This window comes from Aquarana catesbeiana, linkage group LG07, assembly GCF_042186555.1.
Source record: "Aquarana catesbeiana isolate 2022-GZ linkage group LG07, ASM4218655v1, whole genome shotgun sequence".
Lineage (NCBI taxonomy): Eukaryota > Metazoa > Chordata > Amphibia > Anura > Ranidae > Aquarana > Aquarana catesbeiana.
In genome coordinates this window covers 201,456,898-201,482,246 of record NC_133330.1, presented here as the reverse complement: position 1 = coordinate 201,482,246, position 25,349 = coordinate 201,456,898, and the positions used below count along the sequence as shown (strand labels likewise).

The following is a 25,349-nucleotide window of genomic DNA, read 5'->3' as shown; positions in this document are numbered from 1 at the left end:
AAGCATTTTGCTGAATATGAGCAGATAATATTGCCCGAAACACTTCAGAATTCATCCTGCTGCTTTTGTCAGCAGTCACATCATCAATAAATACAAGAGAACCAGTTCCATTGGCAGCCATACATGCACACGCCATGACACTACCACCACCATGCTTCACTGATGAGGTGGTATGCTTTGGATCATGAGCAGTTCCTTTCCTTCTCCATACTCTTCTCTTCCCATCACTCTGGTACAAGTTGATCTTGGTCTCATCTGTCCATAGGATGTTGTTGCAGAACTGTGAAGGCTTTTTTAGATGTTGTTTGGCAAACTCTAATCTAGCCTTCCTGTTTTGAGGCTTACCAATGGTTTACATCTTGTGGTGAACCCTCTGTATTCACTCTGGTGAAGTCTTCTCTTGATTGTTGACTTTGACACACATACACCTACCTCCTGGAGAGTGTTCTTGATCTGGCCAACTGTTGTGAAGGGTGTTTTCTTCACCAGGGAAAGAATTCTTCGGTCATCCACCACAGTTGTTTTCCGTGGTCTTCCGGGTCTTTTTCTTTCTTTTTAAGGATGTTCCAAACAGTTGATTTGGCCGCACCTAATGTTTTTGCTACTTTGCTATCTCTCTGATGGGTTTGTTTTGTTTTTTCAGCCTAATGATGGCTTGCTTCACTGATAGTGACAGCTCTTTGGATCTCATATTGAGAGTTGACAGCAACAGATTCCAAATGCAAATAGCAGACTTGAAATGAACTCTGGACCTTTTAACTGCTCCTTGTAAATGGGATAATGAGAGAATAACACACACCTGGCCATGGAACAGCTGAGCAGCCAATTGTCCCATTACTTTTGGTCCCTTAAAGGGTGGGAGGCACATATACAAACTGTTGTAATTCCTACACTGTTCACTTGATTTGGATCTAAATACCCTCAAATTAAAGCTGAAAGTCTGCAGTTAAAGCACATCTTGTTCATTTCATTTCAAATCCATTGTGGTGGTGCATAAAGCCAAAAAGATTAGAATTGTGTCGATGTCCCAATATTTATGGACCTGACTGTACATAATATTGCGCATGCGCAGTAATAGTTTTTTATTTTTTAGAATGCATAAACATATGTATTAGTGAATTAACAAAACCTAACAGGATTTTATTTATTCATTTGTCACTGTGTACCAGCCCCCTTGCTCATGCAACACATCATCTCTGGGGAAATAACATTTTCCCAGCGATCTCACAAGTGAATCTCGTGAAATCGCTCAGCTTTGAAAGGCTATCCCCTGGGAGTTCAGTGGTGACATTGGCTTCCCAGGAGACATCTGTACAGGCAGGGCTACATCACCAGTGCCTTTAGGAACCCAGAAGTGAACCCACATAAAAGGAGAAAAAAAAATACTTCTTTTAAAACCTACTACTTGGGGATGGTTTGAGATCAGTATGCAGAGAGTAGCATGCAGCAGGGTTTGGGGTGAAAGGTCCACTTTTAAAAGGACTATCAGTGGTCCCAAGGGTAGGTGTGTCATATATCAGCTCAGGAGCCTTTTTTATGTTCAGCTATATAAGCAGCAGGGTTACTACTATTGGGGTATGGCTTTGAGTTTTAGTACTATTTATTTGAAAACAATGTATAAGTTAATTTATGTTCTTTTTGTTACACTAGGAAATGGATACAGTTCTTCTTATAAAAAGTCTCTTATATACAAGTTATATACAGAAATTTAAAGAAAGATCTCGTGGAATTTTGCATGCCACCCCGACTCAAAATTTGCCAGCTCTGGTGTTTGGTATAGCATGGTTCTTTGGGGTCTCCTGCATGGGCATGCTGACTAGTCCTGTAGAGAATCTAGGGACTGCTTATAGCTGCACCAAGACCATATTGGTTTACTTTTTTCCACATTGACTGGAAACAGGATCTTGAAGGGCAGTTGTCTTAAGGTGTCAGGAATCCACTGAGTGTATGTATGATTAGTTTCATTCATCTTCTTCTACGTATGTGGATGGAAACCAGCCAACCTGAAAAAGAAGACAAATTGGATGCCATGATTACATGTCCTGATGCTAAAAATTTAGTCTGAATAAACATATTTTTAGTACATATTCCTAACCTACATATTAATTACATTTATTTAATAACTGCTAACTCTATGTTATATGGGCAATCAATGGATAATCATGACACACAAATGTATTATTAGTAGCGGTCACTATAATACTAACACTATTGAAAACAGCTTCCTATGTTATAGGGGACATTCAGAAGTGTAAATTTTGCCTGACCATTACCCTTAAACCTCATTTAGAATATTGTGTCCAGTTCTGGAGACCTCACTTACAAAATGATCTTGATAAGATAGAATGAGCGCAGAGACAAGTAACAATAATGGTGAAAGGTCTGGGGGATAAAACATATCAAGCGACTTCAGGAACTTAATAAGTACAGTCTGGAGGAAAGAAGGGGCAGGGGAGATATGATTGAAACCTTTAAATACATCAAGGGGGTGAATTTTGTTTTCAGGAGGGCAGTTTTCTCAATATGAAACCAAAATCAAGGACATGACCTCAAACTAACTGGAGAAAAGTTCAAAACTAATCTTAGAAATTAAGATTTTACTGAAAGGGTAGTTGATTATTGGAATAAACTTCCAGCATAAGTAGTGAGCCAGTCAACAGTAAATGGCGTTAGGCATACTTGGGACAAACACAGATCTATACTTAGAAAAAAAAGTTCACGAAAAAAAAAATACAAAACATATATAAAAAAAATGGGCGGACTCAATGGACTACTTGTTTTTTTTTTCTGCCTTCACTTTTCTATGTTTCTATGATGTGGTATTGTGCTCCTTGTTCACCTTACTGGAGACTTTGACAGAAAGCAAAGCCTGCCTCTATCAAGTTGGCCACCTCCAAACAGAGACACAACACACGGTATGTCAATAACACAGAAAAGATCAGCTACATAGAGATCATAGACAATAATGGTGAGTAGACTTTTTCCCTCTGCCTGCCTTTTTTAAGTACAGCTTCCAGAGTTTAGTTCCTCCTTGAGAGAGTATCCTCATAAAACTCCTCAAAACTCTGCAGTTTATTAAATAATGCAGAACTTTAAGCAAAAAGGATACATACAAGAGTTGTTCCATAACTTCTCAGCCTAGTATAGCGGTAATTTTATGATGTTTTAGAACTTAAAAAAAAAGTAATGCCTTTACACACCTAGAGACTAAGAAAAGATACCATGACAAAGGCTGCCCCGCCATATAGCACTGTAAAGAAGTGAGCTGATAAATTCAAGTGTGAGAATGAGTGTTGATAACTTTTGATTGTTAGGCAGACCATCTGAGATCATTGCTTAAGAACACGTGGATAGGGTACACAAATGAATACTATACGATGGAAGTTTAATGGTCAGACAGTTTAGTGAGACACTGAACAATAGTAAATACGGAGAAGAATGCCTCAGCAAATGAAAATAAAGCAGATACACCCATTAGCAGCCTAATTAAAAGGAAAATGTGATTTTCCCTAATGTCTTAATGGCTATTTGACATCTGTTAGCTATTTTCCATGTACATTTCAGACAGAAACAAGACAGAATGACATACAAATATCAATAAAGGAGACTGTAAAAACTCTGAAGAATAAAACGGTCATAGATATCCTTATAGCAATTTCTCGTTGTTCATGTGCATTTCCTTTTTTTTTTTTGTAAATCAGGACTATTTTTATCATATGTCCTCTATCAAGTCATGTTCATATCCAGAAACTTGACTGGTTCTACCCTACTGGATTCCAACCTTTCCAGCTTCCTTACCTTTCCATTAGATTCCCCTCTCCACCAGCCATTTGTCCCTGTTTTTGTATAGATCTTCACCACATCACCCTTGAACAGGGACAGCTCTCTCATGTCTCTGGCACAGAAATCGTAGCGAGCAATGGCAATACCTAGAACCTTAGGATTGAGGACTAGAAGAACACAGGAAATGAATTAGAGCAAGAATAATAAAAACAAGCATTCAACTATTCAAATCTGACATGTGGAGAGCAATATCAACAAAGTCTATGATAACAAAACGTATTTTAAAATAAAATAACAGGTTTACAGTGGAACTACATTATCAAACGAAACTGTTATATACAGCTCGATAGGTGGTAAACAAGAAACCTCTATGATATCCATATTTGCTAAGAACGTGTCCATGCCATGTCTCTCGAAGGAAGTTATCTGTAATTTTTATGTCATATAGTGCCCAAATATACCACAATGCTTTACTGACAGGAATACAACAGATGAATTTTGTTAATGATAAAAACATAACTGAAAACAGAAGAAAAGATGTACGTGTTAGTTACAACTTGCATAAAATGTTGATCTTTTTCTAATATATATTAAATTGAGGGCATGCCTTTTTCTAACAAATTATTTTTTGATTTGTGTGGCAGTGTACTAAGAAATCATTAAGCTGGCCATACTTTGTTTAAATTTTGGACGGTTCCTGATGAACGAACTGAAATTTTGCATAGTGGGGGGCTCTGTCAGCCCCCTCCTGTACAAAGGGGCCAGGTGGAAGATTGATCCAATTAGATGCAGTCTCTCTTCAGGCATTCTGACAGCCACAGTTACCAAAAATCTAAGAATTCAATAGCCCAGCAGATTGATTAGTCATCCATTTTTTAAATGCAAGTCCCCATTTGAACCTTGAAAAATTAAGAAAAAAAAAGTGACAGATGCATCATCTGTACATGTTTTTAAATGAACCCCTTCTATTCTAGCAGCTGTTTATAGAACAGAGCAGTTTTTCACCTATGGGGCCAAAAACATTGTTATGCAAAATAGTGAAATTGTGTTCCAAGTAATATTTGATATCTATGTATTTTAAAGGAAAGAATAACTTTCCTTTGCTTTGAAAACCACTTGGAGCAATGGGAATACCCATTACTTGGAGGAACGTGATAGCAATGATACTTGGTAATAACCAAAAAAATGTTGATTTATATATTATACCTGCTTATATCTCTGATTCTACTAATAATTTTGGCATGTGGTTTTCACTGTGAGCAACCTTTGCTTATGTTACTTTTAAAATATGCTCACAATAAATTGGCTAGGCCTGTGACAGGTCCAATTAAGGTGGATCTTGCAAGGGAATGCAAAGTCCACTTATCTTTCAATGATTTTTTTCATATTTTTTCTTCCAGTGTTTTAGTTTTTTCTTTTTTACCTAATACTCCATTCACATATTTGCATTGTGAGGATGTGTGCATTACAGCACTTTGTGAAAATGCACGTTTTGCATGTTGTGGTGCTGCAGTGCCTAATGGCACCATGTCAAAGCATGGGCCTTTTAGCGCACCACCACATACCGTAAATTCTGCTGCCTTTGAAAAAGTTATCTTTTTTGGTGGGTTTCAGTGCCCCATGGAGCTTTTTCAAATTACTGGGCTACCCTAACACAACATACACTATATGACCAAAAGTGTTGGGACGCCTGCCTTTACACGCACATGAACGTTAATGACATCCCAGTCTTAGTCTGTAGGGTTCAGAAAAGTTGTCCCTCCCTTTGGAACTATAACAGCTTTAACTCTTCTGGGAAGGCTGTCCACAAGGTTTAGGAGTGTGTTTATGAGAATGTTTGACAATTCTTCTAGAAGCGCATTTGTGAGGTCAAGCACTGATGTTGGACGAGAAGGCCTGGCTCACAGGCTCTGCTCTAGTTCATCCCAAAAGTATTCTATTGGGTTGAGGTCAGGACTCTGTGCAGGCAGTCAAGTGCCCCCCCTCCCCCAACTTGCTCATCCATGTTTTTATGGACCTTGCTTTGTGCACTGGTCCAAATCATTTGGTGGAGGAGGGGTTATGGTGTGGGGTTGTTTTTCAGGGGTTGGGCTTGGCCCCTTAGTTCCAGTGAACTCTTAAGGCATTAGCATACCAAGACATTTTGGACAACTTTGTGGGAACAGTTTGGGGATGGCCCCTTCCTGTTCCAACATCACTGCACACCAGTGCACAAATACGATCCATAAAGACATGGATGAGTGAGCTTGGGGTAGAGGAACTGACCTCCACCCAATAAAACACCTTTGGGATGAATTAGAGTGGAGACTGCAAGCCAGGCCTTCTTGTCCAACATCAGTGCCTGACCTCACAAATGCGTTTTTGGAAGAATGGTCAAACATTCCCATAGACACACTCCTAAACCTTGTGGACAGCCTTCTCAGAAGAGTTAAAGCTGTTATAGCTGCAAAGGGAGGGCCAACTTTACTGAACCCTACAGACTAAGACTGGGATGTCATTAACGTTCATGTGCGTGTAAAGGTAGGTGTCCCAATACTTTTGGTCATATAGTGTATGTTGTGTTAGGGTAGCCCAGTTATAGGGTGGGCCAACTCAATATTGAACCCTAAGACTGGGATGCTTTTAATGTTCATGTGCATGTAAAGGCAGACATCCCAATGGTTTTGACAATACAGTGTACATTAATGCACAAAATATTGCACGTTAATATGCTTGTGTTAATGCGCCTCAAAGGTGTGAACATAGCCTGAATGTTTTTACGTGGAGAGGGCTGCAGGATAAGCAGACCTTGTATTTCATGCAAGGTATGGTTTAAAATAATATTAGTTATTTGCCTTGCTACCTGTAACAGATCATTATAACGTTACCATTACAACATTCTGTTTTCAATGAACAGAATATACTATGCTAGATGAATAATTATTAGTTGTTGATATCATGCATTTGAAAATGATTTGTATGTTACATGCATTCATTCTGTTGAAGCATTCTCATTATGCCTGACATGGACACACCTAATACATACATACTCTGTAAACAAACCATAGACTATAACTGCTGGACTGCCATTTCCTCAGTCGTAGGACAGTACTCACAATGCAGTATCAAATAAACATTTACAATCTAGAAGACATTATCTTTTATCTTGTTTTTGAGCTATGATGTTACTTGTTTTAATTGCTCATAGTAATTGTTAGTACTTGACAAAAATCAGCTGTACATGGATATATACAATGGCTGACATGGTTTAAAAAGGCTAAGATAAAGAGAGTATAAGAAATTTCCTAAACACGGCTCCAATAACAGTCATACACACAGCATGATATACGTCACCAGTTACAGAGCTGCCAACTTTTACAAGGATAATGATTGCATGCTCTGGTTTATGATCTAGTGGTAGCCGTGTTTCCCAGCTTCAGCATTCAGAGACCACTAAAGTATTATATTTTCTATGTAGGCACACAGCCTTGTTCATCTGTAATATCTTAAAGCGTATCTATAGCCAAATAGGGTTCGAACTCCTGTCCAGTTTTACCACAGTTGGAGGATCCATTAGAGAGATTGCTTTGCTTCCTGTCTTGTAAAAAAGGTTGCCCCCCGAACAGGAAGTGAGGGGAAATCTCTCTAAAAGCAATACAGACAAAAGTAAAAATGTATTTTTTTATGTTAAAGACTTTATCCACCTTTTGCATCATGCAAGTGATACCTGTATTTAGCGAGTAGCATGTAACATGGTGCAAATCGAACCCCCCAACCCCCTTACCCCTTTACTTGACAGCATGCAGGAATTCTTTTTCCCCACAACAGCTGTCAGATTTGTTCCAGCTTTCTGTGAATGAATATACTAAAAGTCCCATCTTCCCCCATGGCAGACAGACTCTCAATGGAACACGAAGGCGGTGATTACTGCATCCCTTAGCCCACTGAAACTTCCTCCAACTCTCTAACAAAGTCTGTACCTTGGTATGGGCATAGAGATGGAGGAAGAATCTGAAGGACCCTGCCATTGCACCATGCAATCTACTGATTGGGGTTGCAATGCTTTTGAGGCTCATTTGCAAAACATAAATGCACTTTTTTTCCTGCAAATTTACAGTATATGCATTTATTTTTTTTTTTTTCGTAAAAGGTAGACTAATGCCCTGTACACATGACCGGTTTTGCTGTCGGAATAAACTCTGAAGGTTTTTACGATGGAGTTCCGACAGAATTCTGCTCAAGCTGTCTTGCATACACACGGACACACCAAATTCCGACCGTCCAGAACGCGGTGACGTACAACACGTACGATGGGACTAGAAAACAGAAGTTCAATAGCCAGTAGCCAATAGCTTCCGTCTCGTACTTTCTTCAGAGCATACGTCGTTTTTGGTACGTCGGAACAGCATACAGACGAGCGGTTTTTCCAATAGTAATTTGTTCCGTCGGAAAAATATAGAACATGTTCTCTATCTAAGTGCGTCTGAATTTTCGACAGAAAAAACAGAAAAAGTCCAATGGGGCATACACACGGTCGGAATATACAATGAAAAGCTCCCATCGGACTCTTTCTGTCGGAAATTCCGCTTGTGTGTACACGGCATTAGCCTTTAAGTAGGAGAGTGCGAGAACCTCTGTCAGACTTTTACTGTTTTTCAGAAAGTGTGGGGAAATCTCTCTAATGGTGTAAAACCTTCCCCCATATTAACCAAAACTAAAAACAAAAAAAAACAAAAAAACGGTATAGATTCACTTTTAAGCATATCTAAAGCACAAACACTTGGCTTTGGATATTTCTAAAGACACTGCCACTGCAACCTCTGTGACCAAGCCCCGGTAGGTGGGGCAAAACATGTCAGGGGGCGTGGCCGGAGCAGCACTGGCTGAGGCCATACACAGCCATATCCACATCTGAATCCCTGGGTCTGTTTTCGTCTTACCCCACATATGGCACTGCCACCTTATTCTGCATTGACAAGGTGACAGTTAGGGGGGGATTTACTAAAACTACTGCATACAGAATCTGGTGCAGCTGTGCATATTAACCAATCAGCTTCTAAATTCAGCTTGTTTAATTAGGCTTTGACAATAAAACCTAGAAGCTGATTGGTTACTACACACAGGTGTACCAGATTCTGAGTGCATCAATTTTAGTAAATCTCCCCTAGTGTCTCTTTAAAGAGGTTGTAAACCTCTGAACCCCCCCCCCCAAAAAAAAAAACCTTGCAAGACAAAGGCATAATGAGCTAGTATGCGCTAGCATGCATCGGAGACTTGCGGCTTCACAGCCTGTTTCCTACTGCGAATGCGCGAGTCGAGCGGGGCTTTCTGAATGGTCCCTTTGTCTTCTGGGACACACACAGGTCCCAGAAGGCGATGGGGGGAAGGAGGAGGGCCAAAAATAAAACGCAGAAGTGATGTTCTGCGCTGCGGCCCTGCAGGAGGAAATTTCCAAAGAAAATACAAGAAAAAGGTATGAAAAAAATAAAATAAAATATATTCAAAAACGAGGGAGGGGGGGAGTGGGGTGTGGTTTAGGTTTCTAATGCCGCATACACATGACTGTTTTTTCCGTCAGAATAAACTCTGACGGTTTTCCACTGAAACGGACTTGCGTACACACGATCACACCAAAGTCCGATCGTTTAGAACGCGGTGAAGTACAACACCTATGAGGGGACTAGAAAAAGGAAGTTAAACAGCCAGTAGCCAATAGCTGCCCTTGCGTCGTTTTTGGTCCGTCGGAATAGCATGCAAACGAACGGTTTTCCCGATTCCGTCAGAAAAATTTAAAACATGTTCTATTTTAGGTCCATTTTAGGTTTTTCGAAAGAAAAAGTCCGATGTAGCCCACACACGATCGGAATAGCCGATGAAATGATTCCGTCTGACCTTTTCTGCCGGAAAGTCTGGTCGTGTTTACGCGGCATTAGGAGTTCAATTATTGCCTGAAACTCTGCTTTAATTGAATTTTCCTCTCTACTGGTCACAACTAGTACTTCATATTTTTAAAATAAACCTCTACCAACCCAAAAATATGGGTCAATTTGGTGTAATGAAAAAAAAATGCAAACATAATTTTTTCTTTTCTTGCACCTGCAATAGTAAACCCTTTTAGCGCCCTCCAGTAGTCTCTAAACAATGGCTTTAGGATGCACTGGCCAACTTTTTTATTTACTACACTGTAAGAATACACATACTATTCTGTTTGTGTGGACACCAGACACTTGTGGCACAGGAAAAACACATTTTTGATTCGGACTGGCAGCAGAAAACATGCAATCACTATGATTTTATTAATGTCAAAATTTGGCAACTTGTACATGACAGTGAGGCACAGGCAAAAGGAATAAGAAGCAGTGCAATAGCTACCTGACCAGAAGGGAGAAGTGGAGGGGGGCACAAAGCTGTACTCAGGCGCAGTAACAAAAGCAAACCCACACAGCACAGACGTGGCTTTGAAAGAAGACAGACAAGCAAAGACCAGTGTCACAACTGCTTTACGAAGTCGCTAGAAATTAAACCGCCCCAGATCTACACGGCATCACTAAGCAGCACAACTATGATCCACAGGGGCCTATTTATAAAGATCGGCAAAATAACCGCGTCTAGGCTTAGGCAGGAGTAAATTATCAACAAATGACAGATGGAAAGTCTTTATGACCCGACACAATCCATTTACAAAAATGTATTTTGCTGAATTATATTCACCTGTGTTGAAATATGGGAACAAATGAGTGAATAGATTGCCCAGAGAAGCTTTATAAGTAGGTTAAACTGTCAGAAATGGATTCCTGACCGTTTATAAATAGGCCCACAGTGACAATAAGTAGCACAGCCATACTTCCTTCAGTTCACAAACAAAGCATAGTTCACTCACAGGCTCCCTGCTCTTCTTGGCAGTTAAAAAAACAACAACAGTACAGTCACAGGAAGTCTATGAATGCTATTGTGTGAAACTGATAACTAAAGTATTATATGGATATATATGTTTATCCAATCTATGCTTATTAAAGTAGCATTTTGACAAATGTCAAGTTGCTTTGTTTGTTGCTGTCCTAATATCACTGTACTGAAACTCATAAATTGTGACTTTGCAGCTGCTTTAGACCTAATTAATAACAGCTACCAGTTATAGCTAAAGTATATCATGCATGCACTAAAAAATGGCTCAAACATGATGTCTCCTAACCTATATAAAGCATACATTTCATTTTTAACCAGTTAGGTAAGGCTTTATATTATGTACTGATGGTACAGTGTTTCCGGAAAGTATTAATTTTTTCCACATTTTGTCATGTTACAGCCTTATTCTAAAATGGATTAAATTCATTATTTTCCTCAAAATTCTACAAACAATACCCCATAATGACAACGTGAAAGAAGTTTGTTTAAAATCTTTGCAAATTTATTTTTAAAAAATGAAATAAATAAAACTAAAAAAATCACATATACATAAGTATTCACAGCCTTTGCCATGACACTTAAAATTGAGCTCAGGTGCGTCCTGTTTCCACTGATCATCCTTGAGATGTTTCTACAACTTGATTGGAGTCCACCTGTGGTAAATTCAGTTGATTTGACATGATTTGGAAATCCTCCATTCAGAGATCCTATTTTATTCATAGTGACCAGCTTCTAGGAATGAAGCAGCAGGACTCCTGTCTCTTGTACTCCTGTCACATTGTCATGCCTATCACATGGGCTTCTGATGGAGACCAAAAGTGGACATTTCCACACACATTAAGCAGGTAGTCAACTGTTGTCACCATCAGGAAAACCACACTGAGAAATTCTATTCAGGCAACGCTGGCATACATGTAGACAGGAAAAGGGCCGAAAAGAGGCTGCATCTGATCAGCAGCACTGAGATGCAACAAAGGATAATAGAAAGTTAAAAAGAAGTCCTTTATTCAAGACAAAAGTCTACATAAGTCTATATAAGGCCCCAAATTAACAGTGCATGTCAGAGCACAAACCAAGCCATGAAGTCCAAGGAATTGTCTGTAGACCTGAGATAGGATTGTATCGAGGAACAGATCTGGGGAAGGGTACAGAAAAAATTCTGCAGCATTGAAGGTCCCAAATGAGCACAGTGTCCTCCATCATCTGTAAATGGAAGAAGTTTATAACCAGCAGGACTCTTCCTAGAGCGGGCCGACCGGTCAAACTGAGAGATCGGGGGAGAAGGGCCTTAGTCAGGGAGGTGACCAATGGTCACTGTGACAGAGCTCCAGTGCTTCTCTATGGAGAGAGGAGAACCTTCCAGAAAAACAACCATCTCTGCAGCACTCTATTAATCAGGCCTGTATGGTATAGTGGCCAGACGGAAGCCACTCCTCAGTAAAAGCCATCTGGAGTTTGCCAAAAGGCACCTGAAGGACTCTGGCCATGAGAAACCAAATTCTATGGTCTGATGAATCAAAGATTGAACTCTTTGTCCTAAATGGAAAGCGTCATGTCTGGAGGAAACCAGGCACCGCTTCAACGAAGTATTGAGCAAAGGCTTATGTACATGTGATTTTTTTTTTTATTTATTTTTAATAAACTTGCAAAGATTTCAAACAAACATCTTTCAAGTTGTCATTATGGGGAATTGTTTGTAGAATTTTGAGGAAAATAATGAATTGAATCAATTTTGGAATAAGGCTGTAACATAACAAATTGTGGAAAAAGTGAAGTACTGTGAATACTTTCCGGATGCACTGTATTTATAAAGGAGATTGTATTATTAAGCTGTAAAATGTGTAGTCAATTCTAAAACACATCCAGTTTGTACTGGCATTCATAATCACCATAGGATTAAAGCCTAAGTGTAGCTAAAATTAAAAACAGGAACATCAGCACAAGGGACATTCCTCATTTTTAGGGCTTGTTCACACATGCTTTGATCTCTGAAGAGCGATCCATGTTTGCATTTGACAGGCAGCACGGAGGCGTCGTATTGCCTCCGCACCGCCTGCTTCAGCCTTTTTGCATGAGGCTGTGGTGGCGTTGGCAGAGCAGCCCCATTAACTTTATTGGGTCATACTCAATGGCTGCTACTGCCACTGAAGGCAACAGGGGGTATTATTTCTGCCATGGGATGTTTACACCCCCGGCTTCTGCCTCTGCAGCCAAACTAGTGGTTGGGGAACCGTAAAAAGTTGTCTAAACCACAGGGTCTTCCCACCACTCAACTGCTAGTGTGAACAAGGCCTTAGTTAAAATCCTCCTCCATCCATTAACTCCCTGGCACCACCCCAACCCCCATTGCAATCTTCTGATGTAGTGGGGGTTATTACAACTAAGAGGTTGTCACAGGCTCTTATCAAGACAGACTGACTATACCGACCTTTCCGCTCAGCTCTGCTATTCATAGAAGCCGTGCTACAGCTTCTTTGCATGAAACAAGGTCTATGAATGGAGGAGGCTGAGATATCAATCATCTGCCCATCCTCCATTCAGAGATCCTATTTTATTCATAGTGACCAGCTTCTAGGAATGAAGCAGCAGGACTCCTGTCTCTTGTACTCCTGTCACATTGTCATGCCTATCACATGGGCTTCCAATGGAGACCACAAGTGGACATTTCCACACACATTAAGCAGGTAGTCAACTGTTGTCACCATCAGGAAAACCACACTGAGAAATTCTATTCAGGCAACGCTGGCATACATGTAGACAGGAAAAGGGCAGAAAAGAGGCTGCATTTGATCAGCAGCACTGAGATGCAACAAAGGATGATAGAAAGTTAAAAAGAAGTCCTTTATTCAAGACAAAAATGCGAACTGTTTATGATAATATATTTTAATAATGAAATAGCCTTTGTTTATAATGCACAGTGCTTTAACCATCCAAAATGTCATTCTGCTAGGATTTATATCTATTTAAATGTAAATATGGTAAAACAGATCACCAGCCATTTTGATCACAATCAGGCTTGTAGATTTCCGCCTTTCAAATGCATTTTAGGAGATTGCTGTCATCGGGCTTCTTCGTTGTAATCTGCTCAGTCCTCCTCCATAGCTTCATAGTTATTAATCTTGATTAAACTCTGTTTTGCCTAACACTGTGGTCTGGTTTTTCCAGATGTTTGCATTATAGAAATGCATGCATAATCAAGTAGAAAGGAGTTAAAATGTTGTCATTAATTATGAGTAAAGCAGCAGAAAGGTATTTTTTAGGCACTATGACTGCGTTATAATAGTACATATCTGTAAAGTTGTAACCCCATTGACATTTATTGGTTGTTATAAGTAATTACACTTTGCAAATTAAAGAAAGGCAAGGAGACCTAATGTGCAATATATATGTAGGTATGAATATACACTGTGGGGTTGATTTACTAAAACCGGAGAGTGCAAATTTACTGCAGCTATGCATGATCACCAATCATCTTCTAACTTCAACTTGTTCAATTAAGCCTTGACAAAAAAAAATGAAAGCTGATTGGTTTCTATGCAGAGCTGCACCAGAGATTTTGCTCTCTCCAGTTTTCGTGAATCAACCCCTATGTGGCAAAAGGTTTGTGGACATCTGACCATCTCTTCTATATAGGACATCCAATTCTATTCAATTCTGACAATAATATGGAGTTGACCCCCTTCCTTTGTTTATACATTGTCCTCTAACCTTCTGGGAAGACTTTCCACAAGGTTTTGGAGTGTGTTTGTGGGAAATTGTATAAATTCTATCAAAAGGAACATTTGTGAGGTCAGGTACTGATGTAATATAAGACCTTGATCTCATTTGGGGTTTCAGTTCATTCTAAAGGTGTTTATTGGGGTGAACTGAAGTTCATCCATACTAAATACATCAAACCATGTATTATTGGCACTGGCGCACAGTCATGTGGGAACGGAAAAGGACCATTGGCTGTCCCCAAACTGTTGCCACAAATTCAGAAGTGCAAATTGGTGTAAAATGTCTTCAGTTGCAGCAGCATTAAACCTGAACTCAATAATTTACAGGGGTGTTCACAAACTTTTGGTCATATTTTGATGGTGGGATTGTCAGGTCTCTGCAAACGATTGGCCATCTATAGTACTTAAGTTAGAAAGTAACAGATTGTCATAGGGCAATAAATCATTCTTATTTAGCAATGTTCAAAAATGAACAAACCGGGCTGCTTTTTTACACACTCAGATGACAACAAATAACTACAGCTGTCTCCAGCTATTGGACTACTATTGCAAAGAGGTTTTCAGGTGCTGCGAGTATTTAAAAATAGATAATATCCTGTAAATCCATCTAAGACATGTTAATATTGCTCATTATCCAAGCACATCTGTTATATAAAAGACTCTCCTTGTCTAGAGAAGACCTCTGAACTATTTCTAGTAGTATAATTTGTACCTGGTACTTTTAATTCTACAGAACAAAAAATGCTTCTGTATAAAAAGGGAACTAGTCTAAGATAATTAATGAAGTATCATGCCTGACAGGGCTGTCAATGGATGAATACTTACACATCCCAGAAGATCTGTTACTTGCATGGCCAGCTTGATTTTCCACAGCTTTGTAAGGGAAAAGAAGGGCTGTATCCAAACTCCTGAAACCCTCCCGAAGAGACTGGTGCTTATAATACTCTACAAGCTCCTGTACAAAAAACAAAACAAAAAACAAGATGGATACGAGAGCAATAATAATAACTAATAACACTTAATGACAATTCACACTAAAGATACAATTCACTAAGTAAAATGTGACACTCTTCATTTCTTCCTGGCATCTCTCTGTTCAAAATGGGTACATGTGATGCAAATAGCACAATTAGTCGATATAATCAGTACAATTTTAACCCTTTCGCTGCCAGGTAAATGCCGCATATGGACCTACAGAACCGCTTCCAGCTGGCCAGGTTCGTATGCCATACAGACCTGACATTCCTCCTTCTGCTATAAGCTCATGGTCACTTCAGGGACCATGAGCTTATAGCAAAACTGTTTAGCAGAATCTGCTGAGCAAGCCAATAACTCTAATTAGCGACTATCAATACGCTGATCAGAGCTACTCACCTACAATGCACCCCACCACCACTCTTTTTTCCACCTTCCTCACCACACCTATCCCTGCAGAACGACTGACTCTCCCACCCCACGCACTGATCCCACAACACTGTTCCGCCATGGATTCCCTGCGGCTTCTGGCTTCCCTCCCCCCCCTCCAGCTGGCTTTAGGTGCAACAGGGGAGCCACAGAGGAAAATAAAAATAAAAAAAACACAGTTCCGACCCTTCCTTTAGTGGACCCCCCCCTCACCAATCCCATGAGCCTGCAGAGGAACCGAGGACTCTATGTCTTCAGTTCCTTTGTCTGTCTCAAAAAAGAGACACAGAGGTCGGTTTGGAACACTAATGTCTCACCAAAGCCCCCCCCAAAAAAGAAAAAAAAACCCTGTACAAAAAAATTTAAAAATAAAATAAAAAAACATATAGTAAAGCCTTGTTCACACAGGAAATACTACAGCATTATCCTGGGAGGTTGTGTTTACCCACACTGGGATGCACAGGTGTTCTGGGCATCCATGTGCAGGCAATCCCATTGATGTCAAATGGGATGTAGCAATTGCATGGGCACAGCCACTACTCCAATTGGACTTTCGTGTGGGTCTGGATGCATGTCCCTGAGCTCACACTGTCTACATTCAGGGCCATGCACCTACACCCACACGGATGTCAGATTGGGAGCAGTGGCTGTGCCAATGCAGCCTTTGCATCCCAACTGACACGAATGGGCTCAGGTGTACCGTACATCCCTGTACGAGTAAACACAGCCCTCAATGTGTATACACCTTAGTAGGCTCCATGTGAATAAGGCTTTAGTGGGAATTTAGCAGGAATTTTGTAAGTTATGTTGCGTTTGTGTCTAATAATGATTTTAATGCATTTTTAGTGAACATAGCAATTTGATAAACATTTGCACAACCATTGCGAGGCCTAAAAAAATCAGTTGCACATGACTTTTTTACAGGTCATTTGCTTTCAGAAAATGTATGGTTTGGGGGGTATTTTACAAACTCACAAAAAGGCGCGATTTAAAATGTACAATTATTTGTTATTTATTAACATAATACAGTTTTAGCTTTTAAATTTAGTAGGAATTTAGCAGGAATTTTCTGCTGTGTTTGTGTTCGCAAATAATAATTTATGTGTATTTTTAGTGAAAATATTGTTTTGATAAACATTTACGCAAATATCACAGGGCCTAAAAAATAAGTAGCACCTCCTTTTTATTGCTCTGGTCCTAAGCTTTTAGAAAATGTATGGTCTTGGGGATCTTTCACAAAATCTGAAAGCTGTAAGGGTCAAAAGAAAAAAACAAAAACAATGGAAAAATTGCAAAATTGGTTTTGTCTGGTCTACCAGAGTTGGAAAGTGGAGTGCAGGGCCTGACAGCAAAAGGGTTAAAATATCTTTACAAGAGAAAGTAAACTTGCTCAACAAGCTTTACCATCCAGTGGAAACCTAAAATTGTTGCCTGTGGTGAGTGCAAGTACATGTGTTATTCTTCAAATTGATCCCTGTTTTCTGTGGAGCTCCTTAGGTTCTAGGAGTAGGGATTCCTTGGAACCTATATTTCTATTCCAGGTGCTTAGCTCTGCTCCCTATAAACAATTGATAAATGCCAATACTTCAGTGGGCAGTATACACTCTGGCATTTGACATATAGCTGACAAGGAATGGGGCTTAAATTAGACTTCTTTAGACCTCTAGATCCCACGTACTACCGCTATCTAGAAGTTAAGGGAGCTCTACAGGGATACAGAGAATTGAAAATAAACACAAGAACTTGCACCATGAGATAACATTGGCACTATTGCTACCTTAGAAATGTTTGGGCCAGTTAAAGAATACATCAAGATAACCATATAACCAGATTACCCTCTGTACTTTGTTGCATACTGAAACAAAAATAACTAGCATCATTCAGTGGGGACCTATTTTGAAAAGGTGTTTTCTCTAACCGCTTCCAGACTGTTCCACGTACTTTTACTGTGGCAGGGCGGTCCGTTAGCGCAAAATCATGTACAGGTACATCATGGCCACTTCCAGGTCTGGGGCGCGTGCGCAAACCGCCGGCGACCTGCTCCTGCTATGGTTGGACACAGCGGGAACCAATCAGCAGGTCCGGCGGTCTGCCTATGTAAATAAGGCAGATCACCGTTCTGTCAAAGGGGAAGATGGAGATCTTGTGTTCCTGCTAAGCAGGAAAACATTTCTCTCTCTTCCTCCAGACAAAGTAACCCCCTTCACAGTTAGCAAGCACTCCCTAGGACCACATTTAACCCTTTGATCGCCCCTGATGTTAACCCCTTCCCGGTCAGTGTCATTAGTACAGTGAGAGTGCATTTTTTTTAGCACTGGTCACTGTAGTGGTGTCACTGGTCCCCAAAAAGTGTCACTTAGTGTCAGATTTGTCCGCCGCAATGTCGCAGTCCAACTAAAAATCTCTAATTGCCACCATTACTAGTAAAAATAAAAATTCCATAAAAATATCCCATAGTTTGTAGACCTGATAATGTTTGCGCAAACCAATCAATATACGCTTATTGTAATTTTTTTTTTTTTTTTTTTTACCAAAAACATGTAGCAGAATACATATTGGCCTAAACTGATAAAGAAATTTGATTTTTTTACATTTTTTTATTGGATATGTTTTATAGCAGAAAGTAAAAAATATTGGGGTTTTTTTTCAAAATTTTTGGTCTTTTTTTGTTTATAGCGCAAAAAATAAAAACTGCAGAGGTGATTAAATACAACCAAAAAACTCTATTTGTGGGAAAAAAAGGACATCAATTTTGTTTGGGTACAGTGTTGCATGCCCGCGCAATTGTCAGTTAAAGTAGAGCAGTGCCGTATCGCAAAAAATGCTCTGGTCAGGAAGGGGGTGAAACCTTCCGGGGCTGAAGTGGTTAATGTCCTATATATATAAGGATATGCTTTAAATGGTCATCATTGCAAAAACCTGGGGCAGTTGTTCTCTTACAACTGTTCTAGGTTATTTTACTGGTAAGCATTTAAAGCAGAGTATTAAGTATATCATTAAATTGTAATAAAAACTGTACATGTATGAATATTTAAAATGTTGCCTCTAGTGTAGAAATTCAAATGGACTATCTTAATGTGGCTCATCAGTTATATATGCTGTAAGGGGGACATGCTCTACTGGTATTATTAAGAAAAAATGCATGGGACAGGGACACTAGCAATCCAGGTTATCCTACACTTTTATTAAGCAAGGCAGCCAAACACAGTTTCCATACAGAAGGGCTCTGTAGAGCGGGGGTCAGCAACCTGTAGATTGTGGCTAAGTGACTGGTAGATCGCAGTCTGGTCTTGTTGACCCAACATCTCAGAGCAACAAACAGAGTGCAATGCAGAGGAACTACTTGTAAAGTTGGAGCTGTAGTAGGGAGCAAGAGCCGCTTAAGCCGATGCCTCCTCTGTAATGCTGGATCCTGTCCCATGCAGAGTGATACCAACCACACTCCACCTCTTATCCCGGCTAGCGGTCTTCAGAGTGGTGCCAGCAGCAGGGAAGAAGAGATTTTCAGGTCAGTGAGGAGCAATACACTGGGCATAATAGTATAGGGCTGCTTTCACACTGAACCACTACTTAACCGCAGGGATTTACCACGTTCCAAATTTACGTGTTTGAACGAACCCTAAGAGTGCCACTGTGGGAATGCAACTAAGGGCTCATTCACAAGTGCAGCAGGCACTGCTGCTCCTCTAAAAAGCAATCCATATGCACATATATCCGCATGTATGTTGCCTACTCACCACCTGATTTAAACCCATGACTGCCGTGCAATGCATGCGATTGAGACATCGTACTACAGCAATTAGATATTTAAATCAAGTGTGAGGAGGCAACCCTGTGCCCGGTGATCATTGACTTCTCCCATGTTGTTCAAGTGGATCTTCACCACTTTAAGGTTGCCAACCCTAGCAAGTCCATAGTATAAAACAAACAATGTGTCCGAGCCACTCGGGCCAGTTCCTAAAAGGGTGCCTCTTATGGGTTCCCCAAAATATACAGGCAGCACATGTACCTTTTTAGTGCTCTGACAGAACTTAGCCTTTTCACACAGCAGCAAGCACCCACAGCAGAGCCCTGAGCTCAGTCAGTTTGCGGATTAAAAAGCCTGTGGACAGCTGAGACTAACGAGGTCTGGTTACTGCTGCCCCAGTGTAGTAGCTGACCAGCAGTGCAGCATCCACCCAGGAGGTCACTGCCCAATCTAGTAAAAAAGATCTGGATCGTGTGCCTGCCATCTCTTACCTCTTCTGTATAAAAACACTCACAGTGGCGTTTTGCCAGTTCAATGGGGGGGGGGGGGGTACTTAGGCCCTGTATCACCAAATACCCGTAGGGCAGATCTTTTTAAACAGCAATTGAAGCAAAACCAGCAAAAGAAGGTCCTGTGAGTGTTAACTTTTGCACTTCTAAATGGTAATACTAGTGTAGTTTATTCAATTAGTTTTTGGTAGATATTAATCTTTTGTTGTCGGTGTTGTCCAAAGTAACCAATCAAATGTTACCTTTTAAAGTCTAACCTTACTTATAAACAGAAAAGTAATAATTAAATAGGCTATTAGAGGTGACTTTTTTCACATACTTTTCCCAGCGTATGAAAAAATGTTTTTTAACATAAGACTTCATAAACATGCATACAATTCACGTTGTATGAATCAAAGATCACAAATGCACCACCCAACAAAAATGCGTAACATCCCAGGGAGCAAACATCTCTTAAAATGTTTTAATTCACCTGAAGTTTTTCTACAGCAGCTTAGCTATTTTTTATATGACTATAAGAAAAGCTACTGTAGGCAGCTATCCAGATGGATATGAAGAATTAATAACCGAGAAATACCCAGCCTCTAGCACTGCAAATACAAATAAAATAAATATATACAAGTAATATATTTAAATTGTAAGTGAACTAATTTATTCCCTCTATTCCAATTATAAAAATATATTGTTTTGCTTTTATGGGTATGTTCTTGGATTGTAAAACTCCATAAAACACCATTACAAAGAGGTACAATTTGGAGAGTTTATGTGTTAAATTAAATCTCTTTCATTGTTATGTCTTCTAAAAGTCACTTTTTTCCTTTGAGGATTCATTTTAGTTTAAAAATATTACCACAAAAACAACAAATTGACAGGCAATAAAATAGACACATTATATCACACAAAGCAATAGTATCATTTAAAGAAAGAATGTTTAGGCCAAACGGTGAAAATGTGTTGAAAATAAAGAACAGAGAAAAAATAATTTAATTCAAGCCCTGTCCCTATGACACCTAATGCTCAAATGCCATTACACATTTATCCTGACCTGGATAAAGCCACTTGCAGTATTCATAACAATTTAGTCTGAAAATCAGAGCTTTTCTACCAAAATCATTTAAGATGATGGCATCTAGAACATCAGATTGCTAAATGACTTCTTTTAGAATGATCCTAACATACACATGCAAGCTTGCATCAGCTGAGTGTGAATGTTTATGCATTGAGCAGTCACCCAAGAGTGTCATCTCTGAAAAGCAACAGCGATCAGCCTGGAAAACACAATTCAGGCTAATCAGTACTTCCTCCAAGATTGATCAGATAATAAATCTCTGTGGAATTTGTAACTAAAAAAAAGGTTTAAAAAGGGCATAAAAACCCTGCACGTACCCAGGCACAAAAAAAGGGGGGCACAAGCGCAACTGCCAGAAACAACAACAGGCATGGAATCATAAACAACAAACCAATGTGGCGTGAAGTTCACACTATGGCAGTCTCTCTCCCAAGCAGGATCTGGGGAGGCTCCCACCAACAAACCAAGTAAAAACTAAAAAGGAGAGAAAAGCTCCACTACTAAGTGTAGCATTTATTACAACATATTTATGAAATGAAAAACAAAAAGGTTTGACAAAGGGGCCATGCCCTGCAAAAAGCAACCACGCCCATTTACATCACATGACATTATCACGGCCATCGTGTGGGCCTACAACACTTCCTTGCTGTCCACATTGGTTCTCATCCATTTGATATACACAGACACTCTGTTGGCTCTTCCTGGTGTTTCCCTGGTTTCCTTCTTGGTTCCAAGCACCTTACATCACATCCACCCGGAGGGGATTTCTCACCACTGACCACCTGGAGGGTTGCCACTTGCTGGAAATTTTATTGATACACTTTTTAATACCTTGTAAATGTGAGTGCATATTTATTGTTTTTCATTGCCTATGAGCAACTTCACTTTAACCACTTGATCTCTGAAAGGTTTACCCCCCTTTATGACTAGGCCATTTTTTGCAATACGGCACTGCGTTACTTTAACTAACAATTGCGCAGTCATGCAACACTATACCCAAATAAAATTTACTTCCTTTTTCTCCCACAAATAGAGCTTTCTTTTGGTGGTATTTGATCAGCCCTGCGTTTTTTATTATTTGTGCTATAAACAAAAGAATACCGACGATTTTGAAAAAAAAAAAATATTTTTTACTTTCTGCTATAAAACCTATCCAATAAAAAAAACCAAAAAAAACCAAACAAATTTCTTCATAAATTAGGCCAATATGTATTCTGCTACATATTTTTGGTTAAAAGATCCCAATAAGCGTAAATTGATTGGTTTGCGCAAAAGTTATAGCGTCTACAAACTATGAGATATTTTTATTTATTTTTTACTGGTAATGGCGGTGATCAGTGGCTTATAGCGGGACTGCGATATTGCGGTGGATATTCTGACACTTTTGTGCTAAAAAATATGCACTGTCACTGTACTAATGACACTGGCTGGTAAGGGGTAACATCAACATCAAAGGGTTGTGTGCCTAGCCAGTGTTTTACTATACTGTGGGAGGTGCTTTTACTAGGGGAAGAGGTGGGATTTATTCCATCCCTTCCCTCCTATCAGAACAGCGAACTGCTTTGTTTAACTGCTTGCCGACCGCCGGCTGTCAATTGACGGCCAGGCGGCGCAGCTCTCATTGCGGGCGGGTATCATGTATGATGCCCTCGCGTTCCCGGCCCACCAGGGGGCGTGCGCACGCCGCCGACGGCAATCATGCGCACCTGCCGTGTCACTGGGCACCCGGTGCACATGCCCGGCGGCCGCGATGTCCGCCGGGCATCCGCGATTGCTTAGTAACACAGCAGGACTGTGGATCTGTGTGTGTAAACACACAGATCCACGTCCTGTCAGGTGAGAGGAGACCGACGTGTGTTCCCTGTACAGAGGAACACCGATTGGTCTCCTCCCCTTGTGAGTCCCCGCCCCCTACAGTTAGAAACACTCCCTAGAAACATAAGCGTTATCCCCTTCCCTGCAAGTCACATTTATACAGTAATCAATGCATTTTTATAGCACTGATCGCTGTATAAATGTGAATTGTCCCAAAAATGTGTCAAAAGTGTCCGATATGTCCACCGCAATATCACAGTCATGATAACAATTGCAGATCGCCGCCATTACTAGTAAAAAAAAAAAAAATAATAAAAATGCTATAAATCTATCCCCTATTTTGTAGATGCTATAACTTTTGCGCAAACCAATCAATATACGCTTATTGTGATTTTTATATATATATATATGTATAGGGTCCTATGTGGGAAAACGAAATCATTCTCTGATGTTTTCATTCAGCAAGAAGCAAAGCCTTCACGTTTGCCAGAGATGCTCTTGGGCAGAAAGAGTTTAACAAACAATAGATCAGTGTGACATTTTTTAGGTAAAGGAACTGAATCAATGCTTACCATTAAACTTTTAAATTTCCTATTTTCTGCAATGCGAAAAAAGCCATCTCTCGTTAATATCTTGATGTGCTTCACTTCATTGTTGTACCTGCGGGCAAAACATAACTTCTGAATATAAATTTGCTTTTAATCAGCCAAGGATCAATAATTACCTGCGGGCAGGGCCCAAAACAAGAGTAAACAGATTCATTGCAGAGCCTGAGTGTATATTCCATCCAACACAGGCCTGACAACTCATTAACAGAATATATTTAGCAGGGTGAAGAAAACATGCAGTTTGTTTTTGAAAGATCAGGCTGCAGGATCATATTTAAATCCAATTAGCTCTTTCTTATACAGCGTGATTACATTCAAATAATTTGTGGTTATGGGGCATTGCCTCATTTCAATATACAAAGGTGTCTCAATGAACTTCCTAGATGCCAAGTTATTCAAAACTTTTGCATTGTATGTGGTGGGGAAGAACAATAAATAGTCACAAGCTTTCTAGGCAATCAGAAATGCGTAAGATTGTATTTACAATATTTATTCTGAGCTCACCTTTTTACCAGTTCCACTATTCTATTCAATTTTGGGTTTTGCAAACAATTCAAGTTAATGAAGTCTATTACACTGAAGGTCAGGACAAAAACCAGCCTTAGCTATGTTCATATGACCTGTGCTGTTGTATTGGGCAATTCCTGAAGGGAGCATTCCCGAATTATCATCTTGTTCCAACATATATTGTAAGCACTATGTACGTAAGCACTATATATTTCTAATAAACATTTTGTTCTTCCTTTTCTCTCAGTTTGTAAAATGCTGGAAACTTGTTAAGCAGTGGGGCAACTGAGTGGCTGTCTGTTTGCCCCAAAGCCAACTAGTCTATTAGATTATACCTCTAAATGCAGTCCAACCATAAATTATAATTTCTTATATCAAGCCAATTAGACCTTTATGTCCACCCTAACCTGCTCCTATGAAGTTCAATTTTCTCCAATCAGACTAAACCCAGCTTTACTAAAAGTAATATCCATTAACATTTCAGTCTGCTCAGTAAAATAGAGTAGAGCTTTTCATTTTGGATAGTGTAAGGGAGGGTTATAACCTCTGTAAGGCATATTTTTGCCATCTGGGGAGATTTCCCTTCACGTCCTGTGCCACAGCACAAACAGGAAGTGAGAGGAAATCCCTGGTTTGACCAGGGGCATCAGAACTAGTGTGCCCACTGGAAGATATTTCTACGGTTCCTGTTCTGGGGACGACCCAAAATTTGGAAGTTTCTTTTACTTTCCCTTTTGGTGATCACGGTTAACAGGAATAAAAAAGAGGAATAATCTCACCAACAAGGGTACAGATAGCAATAAAAACCTGATAGGTGTTGTGATACCTCTCCACTCTATCCAAAACTAAAAAAAAAAAAATACTGCCTTTAGTTATACTTTAACCACTTGAGCCCCGGACCATTATGCTGCCTAAGGACCAGAGGTCTTTTTCCAATTTGGCACTGCGTCGCTTTAACTGCTAATTGCGCGGTCATGCAATGCTGTACCCAAACGAAATTTGCGTCCTTTTCTTCCCACAAATAGAGCTTTCTTTTGATGGTATTTGATCACCTCTGCAGTTTTTATTTTTTGCGCTATAAACGGAAAAAGACCGAAAATTTTGAAAAAAAATGATATTTTCTACTTTTTGTTATAAAAAAAATCCAATAAACTCAATTTTAGTCATACATTTAGGCCAAAATGTATTCGGCCACATGTCTTTGGTAAAAAAAATGTCAATAAGCGTATATTTATTGGTTTGCGCAAAAGTTATAGCGTCTACAAACTAGGGTACATTTTCTGGAATTTACACAGCTTTTAG

General features: G+C 39.7%; 1 protein-coding gene across 1 annotated transcript in view; it reads right to left on the bottom strand.

Moving 5' to 3' along the window:
- Positions 1-964: 964 nt before the first annotated feature.
- VAV3 (vav guanine nucleotide exchange factor 3) overlaps positions 965-25,349 on the bottom strand; it is a 370,216-nt gene continuing 345,831 nt past the window's right edge. The window contains exons 24-27 of the mRNA XM_073592989.1: positions 23,505-23,592; positions 15,213-15,342; positions 3,799-3,950; positions 965-2,003 (exon numbers count right to left, since the gene is read on the bottom strand). Of these exons, the coding sequence (XP_073449090.1) occupies positions 1,962-2,003; positions 3,799-3,950; positions 15,213-15,342; positions 23,505-23,592 (412 nt within the window). The 3' untranslated portion in view covers positions 965-1,961. The remainder of the gene's footprint in view (positions 2,004-3,798; positions 3,951-15,212; positions 15,343-23,504; positions 23,593-25,349) is intronic.